Source organism: Euprymna scolopes, chromosome 9 (genome assembly GCF_053919585.1).
Source record: "Euprymna scolopes isolate OS-2025 chromosome 9, ASM5391958v1, whole genome shotgun sequence".
NCBI lineage: Eukaryota > Metazoa > Mollusca > Cephalopoda > Sepiida > Sepiolidae > Euprymna > Euprymna scolopes.
The window spans coordinates 140,565,124-140,587,520 of NC_136490.1; the positions used below are offsets into that span (position 1 = coordinate 140,565,124).

General features: G+C 30.2%; 1 protein-coding gene across 1 annotated transcript in view; it reads right to left on the bottom strand.

The window, feature by feature from the left end:
* The window catches only part of LOC145284879 (proliferation-associated protein 2G4-like), a 57,285-nt gene that overhangs the window by 18,379 nt on the left and 16,509 nt on the right, over positions 1-22,397 (bottom strand). The window contains exons 3-8 of the mRNA XM_080133908.1: positions 22,190-22,295; positions 17,200-17,269; positions 16,994-17,086; positions 15,581-15,644; positions 13,886-13,964; positions 440-518 (exon numbers count right to left, since the gene is read on the bottom strand). Of these exons, the coding sequence (XP_079990034.1) occupies positions 440-518; positions 13,886-13,964; positions 15,581-15,644; positions 16,994-17,086; positions 17,200-17,269; positions 22,190-22,295 (491 nt within the window). The remainder of the gene's footprint in view (positions 1-439; positions 519-13,885; positions 13,965-15,580; positions 15,645-16,993; positions 17,087-17,199; positions 17,270-22,189; positions 22,296-22,397) is intronic.

Here is a 22,397-nt window from a genome sequence, read left to right on the forward strand (position 1 = left end):
CCCATACCGCGAAGGAGGAAAAGAAACGTAAAGCTGTAGGTTTACTTTAAGGCTAGACAATCGAAAAGAGGCGATGACTTTTGAAAATATCGTTGAAAAAAAAAAAAAAAAAAAATTACAAACGACCCCCTCCTGTAGAAAAGTGCCCAGTTGGAGGTGAAGAAATTAATGTTTTTGGTCAATATTTCGATATTTGTTGTCCAAAGGGTTGAGCTTCAAAACGATACCAATCATGAATATCGATCTCCTCTGTCAAAAGTTTTTGTGAGACATACAAACATACATTTAAACAGATTTTTGCCCTTTATATTATTAGTGGTAATCATAAATGCATAAAAACTATTAAAATAAACGCTTTATCTAATTATACTTATTGAAGGTTCAAAGTGATCAAGTCTAACTTAAACGTAAGAATTGGTAAAATGAAATTGCTTCTTACCTTTCCTTCTCCAGAGCTGACCAAAACATCAAGACCATAAACTTCATATACTTCAAATTCACATTTCTCATGATCTTTTCTGGAAGAGAGAATAATGGATGGGTTTTAATTAGTGGTGGAACGATTAATCGGAATCCGAATCGTTAATCGTAAGAATCGTGTATTTTGGGAGGTATCGGAATCGCATCGTTAAAAAATACCTTAATTTTCCGATTACTTCATTACGATTTTTTTAGTCTGATGTTGAAAAAAAGAAAAAATTTCCTGATATTTCTAACCGCAGGAGAGAAATGTAGCATGTTATAAAAAGAAACCAAAGAAATTCATTATTAACAGGGCAATGCTTAGTGCCCCCTCCCTTACAAGGTTCATTTATTCAGATCTTTTGTAATCAAAACTACAAAAGAGTTACCTTGAAAAGAAGTATGCAGGGCTCTACATTGCGAGTAAAAATTAAAAAAAATGCTTATCTTTTTGGCGATTGTTTTTTTTTTTACTGACAAATCTAATACTGAATGAAAATGCTTTTTCAACTTATATTTTCTTAAAATAAAACGAGCAAAGGCAAATTATTTAAACAGTAAAAGGTTTAATAGAACAATATACTTTTTTTTCTTTTTTTTAAAAGAAGGCTTTTGAAAGAAATATCTCTAAAATGAAATTGATCACGTTGTATTATTTCGCAAAGTTTTGACAGTAGTTGGCTTCTTTTGAAGTTTCAAAAAAATCGACTCCATACCTATCTCTTCCAAACCTAAAGTTATTAAATAACCCCTTCGTTAATTTAAGGGTAATTAATTCAATTCAGTCAAGTTTTTTTTTTTTTTAATTTCATTGAAATAAAATCCATTTTTTTTTTTCTCCAGAAAGATAAAAAAAACCCTGAATTTGATTATATTAAAAGCAGAATAATATAATCTTTTTTCTAGAATTTTAAATTGAAAATTAAAAGTGTTTTGCGCAGTTTTTTGCCGAACGAAAAAGAAATTAATATATATATTTTTAAAAGGTTTTGTAATCAATTAATTTTTATGTCTAAATAATATTTACGATTAATTAAATAATTTCATTTTAAAAAGTATTTATAAATAGAATTTTACTTAAGACTTATAGTTTAGCAATATTGAACCGCATCAACCATGTGTGAATTGAACACAGTCAACCAAAAAAAAAATTCAAAAGAAAATGCATATTTGCATTTCATTATGTAAACTTTTATACATTGGTTTCAAAAATTAAATTCTATAAGTTTTTTTTGTTAACTACCGGTTGGTACAATTTACCGCCCCATCCCTTTATATTTTTTCTTTTTGTCTTTTTTAGCGGATTATTTTCAATTAATTATCCAAATAAGTGACTAGCTTTAAAACAAAATTTAATAGTAAATTATTTGTTTACAGATAAACTGAATTTTCTAATATGGCCCAAAGTCCAAAAAAAGTCTTGCATGGAAACTTTTTGAAGTTGATGAAGATGATGAGTTGAAAGCCATTTGCAAAGTCTGTCAAATTAAAATATCGCGAGGAATAAAACCATCTAACATGACCACAACCAACATGTTAAAACATTTAACTATGAAGCATCCAAATAAATTGGAAGAGTAAAATAAAAAAGAAAAGGAACAAAAAATTACCAACTAGTCACTCAGAGCAGTTTTATTAGTGAGGGTCGAAATCGCAGTGTCTTTTTTTTTTTTTTTTTTTTTTTGCTTACGTCACCATCTAGGTGTCACCAATTTTTTTTTAACCCTCCTTAACTTCAAAGAGTAAATACAATATATACAACTAAAAAAAATAATTTTTAAAAATGCTGATTCTATTCATGAAAAATTCTTTTAACTAGAAATTAAAACTTAGGTAAAGATAGCTGACTGACAGCAACAGGAGCACTGGTTAACTACTGAACCACGTGGAAAGGTGTGGGGGGGGGGGAGGAAAAAAAGGAAATTAAATGATGATAATAAATTATGATAACCGTCTTTGAAAGACACTAAACTCCTAAAATTTACTTCTTTAAAATTTTAGGCGGCACTCCCCGGCGATTTTAAAAAGCACTCTCTCCAAGAAAAAAAAAAAAAAAAAAAAAAAATTTAATTTTTAAGTTTGGGAAAGATATATTTTTTATAACCGAATTCCTGTATGAAGACTGGATCTACTTTATTGGACGTTAATTTGTGAGATAAGTAATTTTTCAATGTTTAATATGTTTTTAAAGTTTCAATTATCAATTAAATTTTTTTAATTGCGTTTATTTTTCAATTTATTTATAAAAAAACACAGGGTTTTAAATGTATTTTTCAAGGTAACAAGCTTCGAAAGAAGTCTAATAAAAAAATAAAATCACTTAATTTTTAATTTTGACAATCCTGAGAATTTAATTATTAAAAAAATATTGAAATGTGACATTTTTTTTATTAAACATTTCTATTAGTTCAATTAATTTTCTTTCAATAATTCATTTCACTCAACAAACTTCACCATTTTTTTTTTTTTTTTTTTTTTTTTAATCTTTTTCTGTAATTTTGGTAATTATGTTTGCTCAATTTTATCTAGTATTTCATTTGTTTTTTATAGTGGTATCATTTTTATGTGTTCCTTTGATATACTCTATCTCAAAATTAGTTTGGCTAAACTTATTATTCACATTAGAATCAACGTGTAAAAGCAATGAAAAAGTAAGAAAAAATAATAGGTGTTAACTACTCCTTGTGAATTATGGAGGTCTGAAGAACTGCCGTCACAAATACAACTATCAATAGCCAAACAAAAAAATCGTTTTTGAAATTCCTTTAATTGTAACTTTTCGCTATACCTACCTTTTGGTATAAAACACAAAAACTTTCGATTAATGGTATTTCTCATATATGGTCATTAACTTTGGAAAGGTTATTTTGTATCTACGGCGCCATGTCACGTGGTATATTGTTTTTTTTTTCATTACGCACGTTCATTTATAAATTATTAAATTAAATATTTATCTTTTTTATATTTAATTAGTATATATTTTCTTTCTCTTCTGCTATATTTTTTTTTATTTAATTCATTAAATCTGTTAATTATGAGGACCAAAATAATGAATCGTGTGTATTTATTCTCTAATTTTCTTGTTTTTGTTCTGTTATATAAATTCTATTTTATTTGTTTTTGCTCTGAAGGATAAATTCTATTTTCTTTGAGTTTTTTTTTCTGTATTCCAATTAAGTAAAATAAATTTTCTCTAAAATAAATTTTGCTAATTTTTCCGTTTAGTTTACTATATAATAATTTTATTTAAACCAAAACACAACGGTGTAGATATAAAATATCTCTTCCAAAATTAGGGAACATATTTGGGAACTACCGACCATAAGTATAAAACTACCTGGTATATTTCAAAACAATAATTCCCTAGGAATCGGAATCGTACTTGGTATCAGAATCGTTAATCAATATTTTCCTGGAATCGGAATCGTATAAAAATTAGGAATCGCCCCAACACTAGTTTTAATAATTGTAAATTCTAATTTCAACAAGAAAATTTCCAAGAAACAGATTTTATACCAACCGAATATAGTATAGATTTTTTTTTTTTTTTTTTTTTTTAAATACCAAGCAAAACTGAACTCTTTTAAGATCCTTATAAAAAAAAGAAAAAAAAAAACAAAACTCCCTAGCAATGTAAAATACTGCTAGTTGTAAATATTTTGTACTAATGAACAATTTTGGTTGTATTTGAACGAATATATATATATAATTATTTTATATTCATTAAAAATTCAATATCTCTCCCAAAGATTTTTAAAATAAATTAAATGTCAATTAACCATATCTTGTAAATCTAGTTTCTGTTTAAAATAAATACTAACTTTTACTTGCTTGTAAAAAGAAAAAAAGTGAGAAGTCTACAATTAACATTTTAGTTATACTAGCAATACACATGAAAAAATTGAAATAGCTTGAAATATTTCAATATTGGTATGCATAGAAAGAGCTTGATGAGCTAAGAAAGAATCTTTTAAAATTTTTTAAATCTGATTAAAATTAAGGAAGTTATGGCTATTTTTGTGCCTCACACGTTTGGATATTTTTCCCTCTTTAAGACCATATGCGTTTCGTCACATTTTTTACACTACTTTTTCAGTAAAAATGTCATATCTTTGTTAAAACACAAGACTAAGAAATGAAATTTACCATATAAGTGTATTTTTGTACAAGGAATCAGAATATGCAACTGAAAATCTCCCAAAGTTTATGGTTTCCAAATAATCTGCAGTAAATGTGCATAAATATGCAGCAATTCCTTAAAAATGCCATGTATCCATAAACAGAAAAGAAGTTGGAGAACTCAAAGTTGAATTGTAATGTGCTTTATGTACAAAAAACTTAAATCTAAACATAAGACCATTTAAAAATGAATATATTGCAATATTTCTTTGGTATTATTGTAGATTAACACCTTCTGTTTAACCCCACTCAACTCCTTCTGACCACCCCTCCAAAATGTGATTCTACCTTTTTAGGAAATTATGTATAAAATGCCATGAAAAACTTTAATGAAAGATAAACAAATTATTTTAGAATTGAATGTAAAATAATTTCCTATTACAGGTCATTCTAGCATTTTAGGGCAGTTAACTGTTTTTTTTTTTTCTATGGGAAAATATGCATGCTTTTTTTTTTTTTTTTTTTTAAGATGATTATGTGTAGTTTTAAGAGGGTTTCTATGCAATGAGAATATGGGGACGGTTGCCATTCGGACTTTGAATTAATTGTAGGGCTAAGGAAAATTATGTGTGAACATACTGAAAACTTGACAGAGACAAAGCTAACAAAAACAATATTAGAGGGGGGAGCGGTTAGTTTCACAAAAATTTAATGTAAAATAATTCATCATTTCCTGGCCGTTCTAGCATTTTAGGACAGTTAACCAATTTATTTTTATGTGTATTTTTCTTTAAGGAAGGATCTATTTTTTGTTTGTTTGTTTTAGATGCTTGTATGCGGCTTACAGAGGTATTTTGTTGGGGGGGGGGGGGCTTGCCACTCGAACTTAGTGTTATTGTTAGGGTTAAAGAGTGTTTTAGGAGGAGACTTACCACACATAATTTGTATTAGAGGTGAAGTTAAGAGAGCTTTTTTTCAAAAAGAGCGTTCAAAAATTTGTTGATTTCTATTTTCGAGGTTGAAGGTGTTAATTCCATAGGCCGTTTATACTACGCTGGAGCAGGTTGTAAAAATATCTTTCGCTTAATAAGTAGAAAAAAAAAATAACGAAATAAAAAGCTTCCTAATTGTAGTTTGATGTGTTTTCTAACTGCTTTTAAAATTTCAAGAATATTGATATAGATTTTGAGGGTTTGTGTTACTATACACATAGATTCGAAAAAGTTGTCAAAAAAACAAATATATAACAAATAAATGTTATCAAAAGCAAGTTACTTTTCTACCTAACTGGATAATTTTTTAGTGTTTTTATTTAATGTAACATGTTTATTCAGCTTGAAAACAGTGTTTACCGATGTTTTGGAAAATTTAAAATGGCGCCCGACTCTCTTGAAACGGTAAGTTTGGGGAAAAGAGTTAAAAATAAAAAAGTAGACAAAATACTGCTAGAAACTCGCTCAATATATGTTACCGCGACATAGGCTGACATATATTCGGTGAGTTTTTAACAGTATTTTGTATAGTTTTTTTTTTTTTATTTTTAACTCCTTTTCTCAAACTTACCGTGTCAAAGAGAGAGTCGGGCCGGGCGCCATTTTTAATTTTCCACGGTAAACACTGTATTTTTTTCGAGCTGAATAAACATGTTACATTGAATAAAAACACAAAAAATATATCCAGTTTGGTAGAAAAGTAACTTATCTTGCCTTTGATAACATTTATTTGTTATATATTTGTTTTTTGACAACTTTTTCGAATCTATGTATAAACGAGATTTTGATACTTATTTTGATTTTGAAAAAAAAAAACATTTGTGGCTGTTCGCAGTAAAACATTGTTTTAATTCGCTGTTCAAAACTAATTTAAAGAATAAAAGTGCATGCAAGCCATATATCTACAAAAGTTTTTGTTATTTTAACCATGTTTTTAAATTTGACGAGATTTGTGAGAAATTGCAACAGATTTATAATGCCGAATTGGTTAGGATTGTTGTTATTATATATTCTGAAAACCGAATAGTTCTAAACTAATGTTATTCTGATAACAAAATAGCTCTAATTAAACATAAGAACATTTATATTCATATTTTCATGTTTTTCTTAATTCGTTCTTGAATAAAAATTAAAGAACGCGTGTTTGTTTACAACTGTGCTATCGCTGATTCTACAGGCTGGAGCTGCTGCTGCTGCTGCTTAAACTTCATTTGACCAAATTCGATTAAAAAGAAACAATTTTTTTTTTCGGGTAGGTCCTTTTAAATTATCAATTACCGCGGTCCTACTCAACATAAAACAATACTTTTAATTGATAAAGATAGTAAAAAGATTGATTTACTTACTACTGGGTGTCCGAAGAATTTTTTTTTCAAAATGTTCAATACTCGTCATATTAAAATCTTATTTTTAACACGACAAAAAAAGAAATGGTCAAAAATATTTCGGACACTTGACAGTATTAAGATTAACACCTCTTCTAATTGGTTCCCAAATTTCATGACGAAATTCTTCATACAATCACGGTACGGACCTTTAGAAAACAGGGGGGGGTCATTACAAAACCTTACCGAAAACGCCATTTTATGACGTTCACATTTTTATCACTTTATTTGCTTAAAACTCTTAAAATATATAATGTACATTCATATTTATTAATTCATTTGAAAGTATATTCATTTCCGAACAAAACAGTAGTAATTTGAAGACTTGAAGTGCTTTGGTTTAAAAAATATGGCTATTTTAGTAGAACTACCTTGAAATCTGTGATTATCCAAAGCGTTTTTTCGTCCGTGTGTATTACTAGTTATACACATACACTAGGTACTCGGGGTTGCCCAGTTGTGAAGAGGTTTTATCCTAAGCAACATAGCCCCTCCCCAACTAGCGAAAAAAAAAAAAAAAAAAAAAAATTAGCTGCAGTAGCCAGGCTCAAACCTGTAATGTTATGAGGAAAAGGAAGTGAAAAAAAGCAAACGGTTTAGTTGTCTAACCCACATGACTTATGACATCACAAGCCTTCAAAATAAGGTCTTTTATACATATGTTAAGATCATAAGGTGTGAAAGACTTTGCAAAAATGTTGGCATTTTTACAGTATAGTCAACACATCAAAAAATGAAAAAAAAAAAAAAAAAAAAAAAAAAAAAATGAAAAAGTTATATTGTACGTATCCATTTTGGACTGAAGATCTAAAAAAAAAAAAAATTTGATAGAGTAGTTTTTTTTTTTGTTTTTTTTTACAGCGGAAAACACGTTCTTATGAGAGCGCGTTGAAGTCAGCCATTGTGACATTTGCTGAAGCTGAACAACATGCCACAGGGAAATAACTCAATGTAAAGTGCCAACAGTTCCTTCCCATCTTTAATTCTAGCTTTTCTTCCTAAAAATCAAACCTTTTGCTCGGTATCATAAATTATTTTTTCACTGTAAAAAAAACAAAAAAAAAAACTACTTGATGAAATTAAGTGAAATTTTTTTTCGGAGAACTTCGTTTCATAGCATATACGTGAAATATAACCTTTTTTCAATATTTTCATTTTTTAATGTCTTGACTAAACTGTACAAGTACCAAACTGTTGATGTAAAAACTGACCTTTCCTTGGAAAAAACCGGCCCAGTTGATGGTCAAAGAATTAATGTTTTTGGCCAATTTTTGGACATTTGTCATCCAAGAGATAGATCTTAATTCCAATTTTGCCTGTGTTCATTGCACATGTTGACAATTTTTGTGAGACATACAAATAAAGTCACATCCTACCTTTTATATATTAGACTAGCGTAGGTGCCCGGCATTGCCTGAGTGTTTGGAGGTGTAAAGAAAAGAGAAAAAAAAAACAACAAAAAAAACCTGTTTTGGTAGGCTCGAACTTGAAGCCTTAAGGTGAAGGCGAAAAAGAAAGCCTGACATCTTACCACAATGCTAAGAGGACAGAGATATAAGAAATTATATTGAAATTAAATGATTAAAAAGTTAGATGACAGGTGTGTAAATTTAAAGAGGTCAAACACCACGCCATAAGGGATGAAATCACGCACTTAACTTTGGCCGCAAGCTAGTTTCTGCATATTTGTTTGTTTCCTCCCCAAGATGTTGGGGAAAACCATCCCCCCATAAAAAGGAGTGTCCAAATGAATAAAAATTGTCTGATATAAGGGGATTCCCCTGTATTGATCAAAGCTGATTGCTTTTCTGGGCTCCTTGGCACAAGTGCCAAGGAGCTTGGTTTTGCTACAGGTTCAGTTTCACTTTTTTATACGGAAAAGCCAAAGAACCACGCGGAGAGTAAAAAATATTGTGTAAAAGTCACCCAAATAAAAGATACACGCAACCCGCTTTCGTAAATCGGAGATATTATAATTTAGGTAGTATATAAAAGGTTCTAAGAAACAGTGCCCCCCCCCCCGGCCATTGCCAGACATACACAAAAAAAACGCACACACTAACACATTTTGCCTTAATATATATATTTATATAAAATGGGTTAAGAAATTCCAACGAAAGAAAGATGTATATTTAAATAAGGGACACATACACACAGATTAAGATTATAGTTTTATTTTCCTTTCTTTTTATTCAATCCAACTAGTGTCATTCACACATTTCTATATATTTCTGTAAATAAAACTCATTAAAATACAGGAGGCAAGTGGTTAAGCCCATAGAGCACTATAGCAAAAATATCTAGTTTAAAATGGAGATTTATAAACTAGCACCCCCCTCCCCCAAAACTTATTGTCTTTGGCCTAATTATAAAAATTTCATAACGATGAATATTTACATAAGTTATCCAATTCTTCACTGTTGCATAATAGTTGAACCTTGTATCAGACTTTAAATTTAAGTTGGAGAATGAGCAACCAAGATCTCAATGGTCGACACTTAAGCCAGGGTAAAAACAAAGAACAAAAAATTAGATTTCCTTGGATTAAAATAAAGCGATATATATTCTGTTTTATATGAGACAACTTTCAGTAAGAGAGAGAGAAGGAAATAGGACAAAATAATTGTGTAGTGTTTACTAGTCAAAGGACAAAATGATAGGCTTACGAAAAAAAAAAAAAAAAAAAAAAGAAAAAAAAAAAAGTGGAAAAGTTTACTCTTTTGTATCCAAAATTAAAACGCTTAAGTCATTTCTATGTAAGTGCATACACTCGCCTAAATTAAAAAAAGCAAATTTTTTCTAAATCTGATTGTTAAATTTCCTGTTTTTATTCACCTCTAGCGCATATAATGAAAAATCTTTATTGCAATAAAGTTAAATCAAAATCCTCCCTCTTGCCTCTGTATTGGGTTCCATCCATCCATCCATAGCCTTGAGCCCCTGGAGGAGCATACGCCATCCACAACTGTTGTAGATGCTTTTGTAGCGAGGAGTTCTTTTTTCGGAGTGAGGGTGCTGACCCCACGCCCAACCTTCCCAGAAGGTACATACAGCATCGAGCCTTCCAAAATGGTCATTCATCTGGTACTGGCCAGGCTCAACGTTGCTTAACTTCGGTGATCTACCTAGAACTGGTTTGTCAACATGTGTTGTACTCTGTATTGGGCTGGGAAAAGCTAATTCTCAACTACTGTACTTCAGCACTAATGTGACACGCATACAATGCCAATTCAAAACAAGCATTCTTTTTAATATTCATAACATTTTTCACTGAACCTATGAAAACAAATGAACATTAACTAACTGTTGTCAATAAGTCTTAATCAAAAGTAATTTTTTGTAACTGAGTGGAGATGCTTTTATTACAATATTTCTGATCTGTGGATTAATTTAAATAAGCAGCTGACAATCTTCTCAGCTAATAAGACCCCCCTCCTCCACACATTTTCAAACTATGAAGAAAAATGGGTTTCCAATCTATGTAAACTTTATTCTTAAACATGTATAAAATAGCAAGAAATTTTTTTATAATTGCACAACAATAAGATGTGTCCATCTGTACACTCTTTTCTCAGTAATAACTTGGATCTTAGGCAAATTTACGTTTCATGCAGTTCTTTTTTCAAGTAATGAATAAAATATTAATAAAATGAAAATATTTATATCCTAACCTTATACTCTAATATATCTAGAAAAGTGAAATTGTTCGTGTGTGTGTGTATCTGTGTAAGTACATTTCCCTACCAAACTAGTGTCAATTTTTTGTTTACAAACTCGAGATTTGACATTAGTAGGAGTATTGAGATTTGGGAAATTCTAATCGGTTTTCGTCCAGAAATTTGGCTGTCAAAGGGTCAAAATTCAACTATTTGACCATTGAAAACTCTAGCAAACTCCTCCACCTTTTGGGTCTAAACACTTGAAATTTTAGATGTAGGTTACTTAGACATGGATCAAACTTTTTCAGTTGATTTGAGCCCAAAACAATAAATGTTAAGGGGGTCAAAGTTTTTTTTTAAATTTGACCACTGTAGTCTACCAAATTACTCAGCCAATTTTTGGTCTAAACATTTCAAATTTTACATAAAGTGTATTCAGACATAGGGCAAGCTTTTTAATCAGTTTTTTGGCCGAAAATTTGGCTGCCAAGGGGTGAAAGTTCAAAAGATTTGACCATTGCTGTCTTTAGCAAACTATTTAGTCAATATTTGGTCTAAACATTTTAAATTTTACATAAGGGGTATTCAGACATGCAGCAAGCTTTTTAATCAGTTTTTGGGCAAAAATTTACCTGGCAAGAGGTCAAAGTTGAAAGAGTTGACCTTTGCAGACTACCAAATTCCCGTCAATTTTGGGTTTAAACACTTGAAATTTTAGATGCAGGTTACCTGGACACGAGTCAAACATATATATATATATATATATACATACAAAGTTATGAACAGTACATAGGGCACGAGCAAAGCCGGGCTGAACTGCTAGTATTATAAATATTTTTAAATAATTTTTTTCTTTAGTAAAGAAATAAGTGTTTCTGGGCTGCAGACATTAAATATAAGAAGGCATTCTATCTTGTTTTTCCTTTTTATTAATTTCTTGTTTGGATAAACAAATTTTAATTCAATGACACTTTCAAATAATTAGCTACTGACAAAATATTTGGGATATTTTCTGATATATTATCAATAAATATAGGATACATTTGGATTTTGTTTTCTCCAAATATAACCGTCGTTAAATAATGACATTGCCACCCCCAATAGATTTTTTTCTAAATATAACTTTAAATAATGACTTTTCATAACAAATTCTTTTTCTAATTCTTGGATCTCTCCAAGAAAAATAAATACAACAAATTAAGTCTTTAATTTTTTTCAAAATTAAACATTGACTGTCAACATAGTTTTAATTCTCAGATTATTTTTCCAAGAAATAAATTTGTCATCCCAAAATTGTAATTAAATAAGAGATCAATCATCTTTACTTCTCTATATTTTGAAAGTATGTTAAAATAATGTGTATTTAAATTTGACATTCCTATATCGAGTTATCATAAAGGAGTATATAATTGAATAATTTACATAAACACAATTTTCATAACATAAGAAAACTGTATTCAAAGAGATATGGCCATTATTTTAAAATGAAATTCTATAAAATTTTGAAAAAAAAAAAAAAAAAAAAAAAAAAAAAAAAAAAAAAATTTTTTTTTTTTTTATAAACTTTAGTTTATTCTGAGCTTTTTATTTTAAATGATATAAGGCCATTAAAAAATAAATTCTGAACTTGTGATTTCATACTCATTAGTTTGTATGTTTATCGTGCAACAATTATCTTGCTCTCACAATTGTACATCACCTTAAATGGTTTCACTAAAAAGATTCTAAAAATGTATTATAGAGTATATTTTTGATACAACAGATTTAATGAATTTAAAGGAAGATTAAACCTGGAACAGTATAGGGAGACGTGTACAAAATAGAAGATTTCACTTGGTATGGTTACATGAACAAAAAAAAAAACAAAAAAACATGAGAGCGGTTAGGTTGGTAGATATACAACATTTGAGGTAAGAGAATCAATTGGCAAGAGAAAGCCAAGGAAAAAAAATGGGAGAAAGTGATAAAAATGAATTTGACAGATTACTTTTGAATAGTTATATAAATAAAACAGTCGACGTATTTATGTATGCAAGTGTAACAATATTTAACCAATAGCCGCTTAAAATATTGGTCACACAGCATTGAAATTAACAGGAAATATAGTTATTAATTTTAATCTTTTGAAATCAGTACTATATATTAGGTACAATATAATATTTAATAGAGAATACAAACTGCATGAATTAAAATATTTAAGCATATTTTATGACCCAGCAAGGCCAGACGCTCCCACTAGTCCCTATATATATATATATATATATATAAAAAAAAATGAACTCATTTTCCCCCCTCTGATTTTGACCTTAATAGGATTAAAAATAAAGACATTTCATGCAAATGTAATATGCACAAACTGCAGCACAATATCTGAGGTGTGTTATAGGCCTATAATCTCTCCACTTCCTCGATAATTGTAGATTCCTATATTTTTTCTGCTGAGACTTCACTGCCAAAATCGGTTAAAACCGATGAAAGTAGTAAAATCTTTTCTCTCTAATAAACTCTTCCTTCCCCCGCCACCACTTACACCGTTGTGGGATCGTTCACAAGGGACAGTTACAAAGGAACACAGGTTTGGGTTTTCTTTACTTCGCAGTTGCTTAAAAAACCTGGAATAGAATTTGAACGTTCATTTTCGTTCTATGCTTTCTACTGGGTGAAATGCACCATGGACTTAACCGAATCGAAGGGTTATTTATGCCATTTTTTTCTTTCGCTTTTTGCTGTTTTTCCAAACACGTTAATTTTCCCCCTGATTTTTGCTTTTCCGATTTTTTTTTTTTTTTTTTTTTTTGGTTTTGCCGATTTTAAAGAAGTTTATTTATTTATTTATTTTTTTTAAATATTTAAACAGGGTTATTACTTCGCTTATTCTTTACTTTATCCCCCCTTACACACGCCTCCAAACAACTAGGCAATGCCGGGTACCCCCACTAGGTATTTAATAAGGCACAAAAACTTAATAGCATTATGGTATAAAAAAATTGCTTCCATCAAAATATTCAAAATGCCTATATACATTTTTTTTTGTTGTTTTAAAAGGTGGGGACAAAATAACTACCAAGAAATACATATTGCTGAGGTCATAAAAGAAAAAGACAAAAAAATAAAAAGAGAGAAAAGAAAGAAAAAGAGAAAAGAAAAAAAAGAGAAAAGAAAAAAAAAAAAACATTTGTGATGTCAGCCATTTTCAATAATATAATCTATATAACAAATACTGAACCAAACAGGCAAGGAACGGTCTAGTTTTATTTAAAAAACCTACCTTTGAGCATCTGTAGGATTAAGGATGATAGCCTTTTCACCATCAATTACATGCTTTTTCAGTTGATGAGATAACATTCCTTAAAAAAAAAAAATAAATAAATAAATAAAAAAATATTATAATTGAAAGACAACATCCCTACAAAAGTTAAGGATTTAAGTGTGAATTCAGCCATAACTTCTTTTTGGTTAACAACTCAACCATTTATGTTTCATTTAATACAGACTATGGATTCTTAAATGTGTACGGCCAAAATATTGTATATATACACCCTAGTCATCAATGTCACACAGTATTATGGAAAATTATGGCGCAATAGACATGGAGTCTGGATAAATACATGGTTTACAGTGTTTGATAACTGATAAACCACTGTAGATATTTAAAAATATGTCTCGCCTTCGGGACAAGATCAAAGTGTAGTATCTGTTCTTCAGATGCTGCACTTCTATTTCTTGTTCTCTTTCGGTGGAGGAGAAATCCTTCACGACTGAGACAATTTTTATTTTTGTACCTTTTCTCCACGTTAAAAAACGACCCTGGTGTTTAACTCTGTCCCGTGGGGAGGCATAGAAAATAGGTACTCTAAAAAACCGTGTTGGAGGAAAAGTACAATGCTGAACCCTATTTCAGTAGTAATAGCAACAATAGGAAACCAATTTTCATAAATGTATAATCTTGACTGGCTACTAAAATCAAACTACAATCAATCAGAAAGAGTTGCTATGGAAACCAAACACCTATTAGGTACTAGTACCATAAGAATCCAAACATAGTCAGCAAGGTAAGATTCAACCTTCTACCACAAATCCTTACCAGTGATTTCCATAACAATGCAAACCAATATGCAAACCAATTTGATTTCGAATGCAAACTCAAATTTAACCATTAATCACTAGGGCAAAGGTTTTCAACAGCCACATCTGAACAAAGAAAAAAAAAAAAAAAAAAAAAATGCAGCTAGTCCAGCAAATTTATATTTTGCCACACACAATCTTGCATGGCAACAGACGGAACTTTATTCACCTAGAATGTTCATGAACTTTACATTTGGTAAGTGGTAAATAAAATCAATACATAGATATGTGTAATTCTTTTGATACTACCCTTTTCTCCACAACCAATCAAGATTTTGATGATTGGGCATACCTGAGCCCCCCCCCCCCCATTTTTTTTTCTTTTTCAGCAGATTATTATTAAATGGACACTAGTCTACAAGATTATTAAAAAAAAGAAATAAGTCAATATTTATATATTTGTAGGGAGTGCTTAATTTCTAATGCAGCATTCTAGTAAATCAATCACCCCTTTTAGAACCACTACGTTTTTAGGCCAAATTTTTCAAAATTTAGCCCTTTTTAAGCAGTTTAGTATTTTAGATTATTTTAAAAAGCAATATTCAAAAATGGCTTAACTGCTTAAATAGGCTAAATTCGTAAAATTTGAACTTAAAATGTCAAATGGTTCTAACATGGGTGATCAATTTATAAGAATGTTGCATTAGAAACTGAGTACACTCTTTAAGTATTTCAATATTGACATTTTCTTTCTTTTTTGTTGATAATCTGATAGACAAATTTCCATTTTCCATTCGCATTGAAAAGATGAAAATAAAAAAAATTAGTAGAGGAAAGCTCCTTCAGGCGCGACGCTGATTAAAAAGAACCACCAATGTGTGAGTGTAATTTGACTTACCTTCAACAGGTTTGCATTTATAGGATTCAGCAATTTTCTGGATGGCATCAGTTACAGAATAGTTCTATAAATGAAGGAATAGAAAATTTTAATTACATAACATTATTTATGACACCGAATAATACACAAAATATGGAACATTAAAAGACACAAAATTTGTATATTGAATGTAAGAGAAACATTTTGGGACATTTTTATTGATCACATTTCAAATATATATATATATATATATATATATATATATATATATATATATATATATATAAGCAAAAATGTGTGTGTGTTAGTGTGTACACTTTTTGTGTATGTCCACAAAAGGCTTTTTTCAAGGGGGCGCTCGATCAGGTCACCCTTTGTTAAGACTTTTTATATGCTGTCTAAATCATAATATCTACGATTTAAGAACGATTGATCAATGCAGAATTTCTCCTTATATCAGACAATTGCTATTCCATTTGGACAATCCCCTTTTTATGGGGAGCTGGTTTCTCCCAACATCTTGGGGAAACAAAACCAGCCAAAGTTGGGTAAACAACCCAAAAAAACTGCCCCGTGGTAAAAGTTAACTCTGCTACTAATATTTGACCTCATTAAGTCATTAAGTGCGGACACCGGTCAATTCTGTTTATACTTAAATAAATTCAAATGTGTTTCAGTTACTCTTTCTTGCTGGCCGAGTAGTTAATGTGTCACGTTTTTTTCACCCTATATTTTCCAACTTCGCCTCAAAGCTTTGAGTTCCTGAATCAAATGGCATTTGGATTATTCCAGGATCGATCCCGAATTACAATCTTATTTGAAGAAAAGAGCCTAAATCAATAAGAAGCAACCCATGCTACTCTAGCCCTTTATAGCTTTTTCCTTTAATCCTCTTTCCATAAAGGAACAAAGAATACCATAAAATTTGATAAGAAACTTACATTCAGTTCTATAGTTCTATTTACTTGTCTCCTCACAAAGGCAGAGTTAGACACAAGGTCAGTTTTTAATGTGGGAGAAATCCAGCTCCCAAAAAAGGAGCACTCATGACAGGAACAAAAATAATTGCTTCAGTCTAGAAGGATTTCTCCTGACTGAGATCAGAAAAGGTGAAGTGCAATATCAGAACAGATACTAAACTGTGATCTTGGCCAAAAGTTCTATAGTTATACTAAGAAAAAAGTCCTTATGAGAGGGACAGAGAGAAGCTTAAATACAGCAGGTAGGATTACTAAAATGATTTTTATTCGATGATGAACAGTTTTTTTTATAATGTTTATGTGTAGCATTCAAGGATGCCATTTCACTTTTGATAAATGCAAAAGTTTGAAGATTTAAAACAGCAAGCCTACAATCATAACAGTTAAACACAGATGACCAACTTTGCCTAGCGTACAAAATGTATTTTACAAGTTATATGAATAGTAAACTTACATCATTTCCAGGTTTGACAAGACGGAGAGCAGCTTCTGCAGCGTACTGAGCAGCAAGACAAACATCTGCTTTTCTGCCTTTTACTTTGTTTTCCTATACAGAAAAGAAATTTTAATAAAAGTTGAAAATAATTTCTTTTTTAAAAATATAAATAATTATAATATTCACAGAAACATGTTTAAAATTTAAACATTAAATATACTTACAACTGTAGCGCCAACTACTAATGTGTGTGCTACGACAGCAATGAAACCATCTACATGGGCTCCCAAATCTCTAAAAATAAAAAAAATATAAAATAAATTATAAATACTTATGTCAATTTTAAAAAAAATAATACTTATCTTAAAGAGTGATAATTTGAAATTAAAATATTTTTAAATTTTAATGCTTTAAGTAACTCAGATTTTTGATAATTTTTTTTAAATATTTTATTGCACGTAGAAAAGTAAAATTTATATTTATTATTTTATCCACACACACACACACACACATTATATATATATATTAATAATAGTAGCGTTCATGTGTACAACTCTCTTACAGCCCACACCACTGGACCGATCATAAGCAAACCTAGCATGATGATGGTGACCCACCTAAAGACGATACATACAATTTTTCACTGGCAAAGGTCAAAGTCATAGCCTCGGTACATAAATATATATACTCTCCTACAGCACACACTACTCTATCAATCATGACCAAATCTGACATGATGGTCACACCATTTTTCAAAGTCAAAGGTTAAGGTCATATTTAGTGTGGCTCTTCGTAAACTCCCCCACCTAAGGATCATGCACACCAAGTTAGGGTTTGCCACCATCCTGGAGACCACCAGTATGGCGCCGGGCAACTTTGTGAATTTGAGTCAGATCACCCTCCTCCAATCATTTAATCAATTAAATGTTAACCACTGTGATTCTTTGTAATTGTTTGAATTTTTTATGTGTAACAATATAAGTGTCAACTTTGATATAATCTATTTGCTTTTAAGTTCATAGTGTGATTTCAGTCACTTTCATCCACGGATTCACAGTATCCCAGCTTTTGAGCAAAACTAGATGATCAAACTTAGAATGATCTAGTTGTTTTGACAGCTTTACTCTAGAGACCATGGAACCAGTGCTTGCAAATGATCTCAAGTGTCTATTTATATAAAGATTTGACCGTTACTTTTAAAGTGCTTGATTTGTTTGCTTTTTTACAACCAAAAAGCTTTGTGTTATGCTAACTAAGCAGCAGGCAAAATTGTGCTCTACCATAGCAGGGATGCGGGTATATGTGTGTGCGTTATAACTAGGACTCCCGAGTATATATTTGACACAGTTAAACACAATCAATTGAGAACCACATCACTCTATATAACAGCATTTAAGATATCATTGAATACACACTCGAGAGTTAAAACAATGAAAAGAATATTCTGTTGTCCTAGTCATAACCCAATTTATGCTATGATGTCCAAATGAAATGGGCCCAGTTCATGAGCTAATGCATAAAACAGTGATTGACAAAAGAACAAGAATTTAAATTCTAGTAAATAAATCATTTTGGAGCAAATACATAAGAGGCTAAATATGAATTGTCGGTCAAGAGTAAAAAAATGAATAGATTTATTTATGAATGAAATATTTGAGTTTTCAAAGTGATAGAAAAGTCAAAGCAAAACAGCAAGTGTCCACAATAATTCCTTACATGCAGAATAGATATAGCTTAAATAGAAATTTTGTCAGTCATCACAATTTCTTAAAATGTAATAAATACATTGCAGAATTTGTCTCTCTTCAAAATATTAGATTTTAACTTTTAGAACAAGGGAATATTGTATTAATAGTAAATAATAAATCTCCAACAAATAAAGCAAAAACCTTAATATCTCCAATTTGAGGTTCTACCAGCTGAGCAATTTGAATTTTCTTATAGAGCTTAAAATATTATCATAAAATAATTATAGCTTTAGTGTGACATACTAGAGTTGATTTATATAAGGTTTCAAAACATTAATCCAAAATATAAACAATAAAATGAATGGGTAAACATTATCAATAGCGTTGAAAATTATTTTAATCGTCCAAAATAATTTTGCTTTAACTATATATTGTATATTCTTTCACAATTATATATATACCTCCCAGCCCAGCAAAAATTTGCTAGTATAGTTAACATGTGTAATTGTTATTTAACACTTGTCCTGCAAATTTCCAAAATCAGACCTAAATAACATTTAAGTTAAGAAATCAAATGTTACATCTAACTAACCAATTTTTATTTGTTGTTGTATCATGTGATTGACAATAACAGAATGTACTTCATAACAATTTAAAACTACTTAGTTCAGCCCAGAAAACTGGTAATTATTTATGCCAGTGGTATTCACCCTGTTGGTTGAACCAGCTTCCTTTGAAGGAGGAGGTTTCTAGAGAATATCAAATAAACAAGCAGTTCCCAGTCGCATATATAGACAACTGGTAATATAAAACGTTTTGAAACAATAAACAAAATAATTAAAAGCTAGGTTTAATTAAAAAATATAAGGTGCAATTTTACTAGTGTTTTGTCCAACATTTTTCAAACAAAGGTATTTCAGGAAAAACAATATTACGTACTTGCTTATGTTAAAATTAGTTTAAATTCCAAAATGTATGAGACACTGACCACTAGAAGACATGCTAGAGCTAATTTTGAGGAAAAAAGTGTACTTTTATCAATAATAAGCAAGATGGCCGACTTGAAAGCAGTTATCTCCCCCTGACTTCAAGTATCTAAAAGGGTTAATTAACAGTGAAATTGCAACTTTGAAAAATTCTGTTTTCACTTATAATTATTTTTCTAGTGGATTATTTTTTGTAATTTTCAAAATTTATAATTTCGACACAACACGTAAACATGTAGTGGCTTTCTTTGAAATGTATTTTTTCGAAAACACACTATAGTAAAGTTGCACCAAATATAATACAACTAAAATTTTATTTCTTTTTAAACGAGTTTAATGTGTAAAACAAAAATTTTAATGATATCACAGCTAATCTATTATATAAATCTTAAACGTCTGTATGTCTGCTAAAAACTCATCCGCATGGAATTGGCACAAAACTAATACCATCCTCAAGAGCAATGCTCCAGATGCATATGTGACGGCTCTACATTGCAAGTAAAACAGTCGCATTTGTGAGAGATTTTTCAAAGTGGCAACTAAAAATAATGAAATGCTTATCTTTTGGTGATTGCATTTCTTTCATTGATAATCTTCAAAGACTCACTACTGAGTGAAAAATATCTTTTATAATAAAATGGACGTTAAATTATTTAAACAATAAAAGTTTAATAGAACAAATATACTTTTTTTTTTAACGAAGGATGTTTAAAAAAAAAAAATAACATCTGAAAAAAAATCAGAATGTTTATACCTTCAAGTATCAACATAAAATTTGTTGCATATTTAGAATTACACTTATTTAAAAATATGCTTATTTAACAATATACATCTTTATAATGTACATACTAGTCATAGAACGAGGATATCATATTCTAAAAATCATGTGGGTCTGGCTAGTAAATTTTTCTATTTGGCTAGTAAACGAAAATATTTAGTTATCAAAGGTCAACTAAAGATAAATTTGTCCATAGAGGCCTGTGTGAAAATTAGAAAAAAAGATTCATTACGTGGACCACTTTTTGTGAGGGAGGAGGGGAGGGTCCATTTTTGGAGCCTTTTATTTTTGTAAGTCATGCATGCGTATTAAACTAAAACTATGTTTAAAATGCTAATTTTGCAATGTTATGACGCTATAAGCACTAAAAAAGTGTTTGCTTGTAAGTTTTTACCTTCTTCCCCTCTTTCGCATTTCACATGCAAGCCCGGCCAAAGTGACTCATTTTTTTTTTTCTGTTGCACAGGCAATCTCTGCTATTTTGATTGAAAGGAAAGTGGGGGGGGGGGGGTAGCACATGGTCACCCACCCACTTGTATAAAATACTTCCAATACTATTGAAAAATAGCTGGCATTTATACATGCAGATTTAGTTAAGCAGAAAATCTGCCTTCAAAATCAAAAAAGTTAAATGAAATGAAAGAGCTTAAATTTTCACTGTCCAGGTCAAAAAAATTTACATTCTTTACAAAAGTCATGTAAACACTATTTTTTTTTTTTTTTTTTTTTTTTATTATTTATCCCCCCCCCCAATTATTTGTGAGGAGGGAGGGGTACATGATTTAAGATCCAAGAATGTATATTTGTAAGAGCTAAGAGGTGAAAAGCTAAGAGACATAACACAGAGAAGAATATTTGTTTTAACAAAGGGAGTTGACTACCCTGCAAGATTGAATTCAAGAAAGTTCTAAGGGGATTATTTTGTAGCAAATTAACCAGACCCTTTGAGAGCACAGAGGACTCTCACTTGTGCTAAAGTTTTGGGATCACCTACCTCCTAACAATATATAAAACAAAATATCCAAAGTAATGATGAAAACACAAGCCTACATGGTATATTTTAATCAACTTTTTTGGATTTTACTGTTATTGGATATTTTACCCTTCACCAGGTCATCCATTCATGTGAAATCACCTTTTTCTTCCTCTGCTTCACTATTTTTTACCAAGTAAGATCTATGATTTGTAGTTTCATTATATACTTTTGCAAGCAAAATCCGATCCCGCATTTTGCTAATCCCTACCTTCTAATGAGAAGGAAAGTATTTCTTCGAAACTCAGCGGATTAAGGGCTATCCACTTATATAAGAACAAGTAGTTAAAACGTTTGGTTCTTAAGTAGTTAATAAAACATGTTAAATAACACTTTGAAAAAGAGTTAAAAACATATTTAATTTTAAAAAGGACGCACAAAATAAGTGGATAGTCCTTAATCCGAGGAGTTTCGAAGAAATACTTTCCTTCTCATTAAAGGGTAGGGATTAGCAAAATGCGGGATTGGATTTTGCTTGCAAAAGTATTTAATGAAACTACAAGTCATAGATCTTACTTGATAAAAAATAGTGAAGCAGAGGGAATAGAGGGAAGAAAAAGGTGATTTCATGTTAATGGATGGTCTGGTGAAGGGTAAAATATCCAATAACAGTAAAATCCAAAAAAGTTGATTAAAAAAAAAATATATATATATATATATATATATATATATATATATATATATATATGTGTGTGTGTGCGTGTGTGGATATAAAGCTAGCAGACTCACATTTTAACAACATCACCATCTTTTAGAAGAACTTCTGGTTCACTTTTCATGGGTGAAAAGTGACATACACAGTTGTTAACTGATATGCAGGTTGGGAAAGCAAGACCTGAAAAGAAATGAAACATTACATGGAGATCTTTTTGTATCTTTAAATTTTCATGGAAATTCACTTTTATTTGGAAACATTCAAAAAGTTACCATAAAGTGG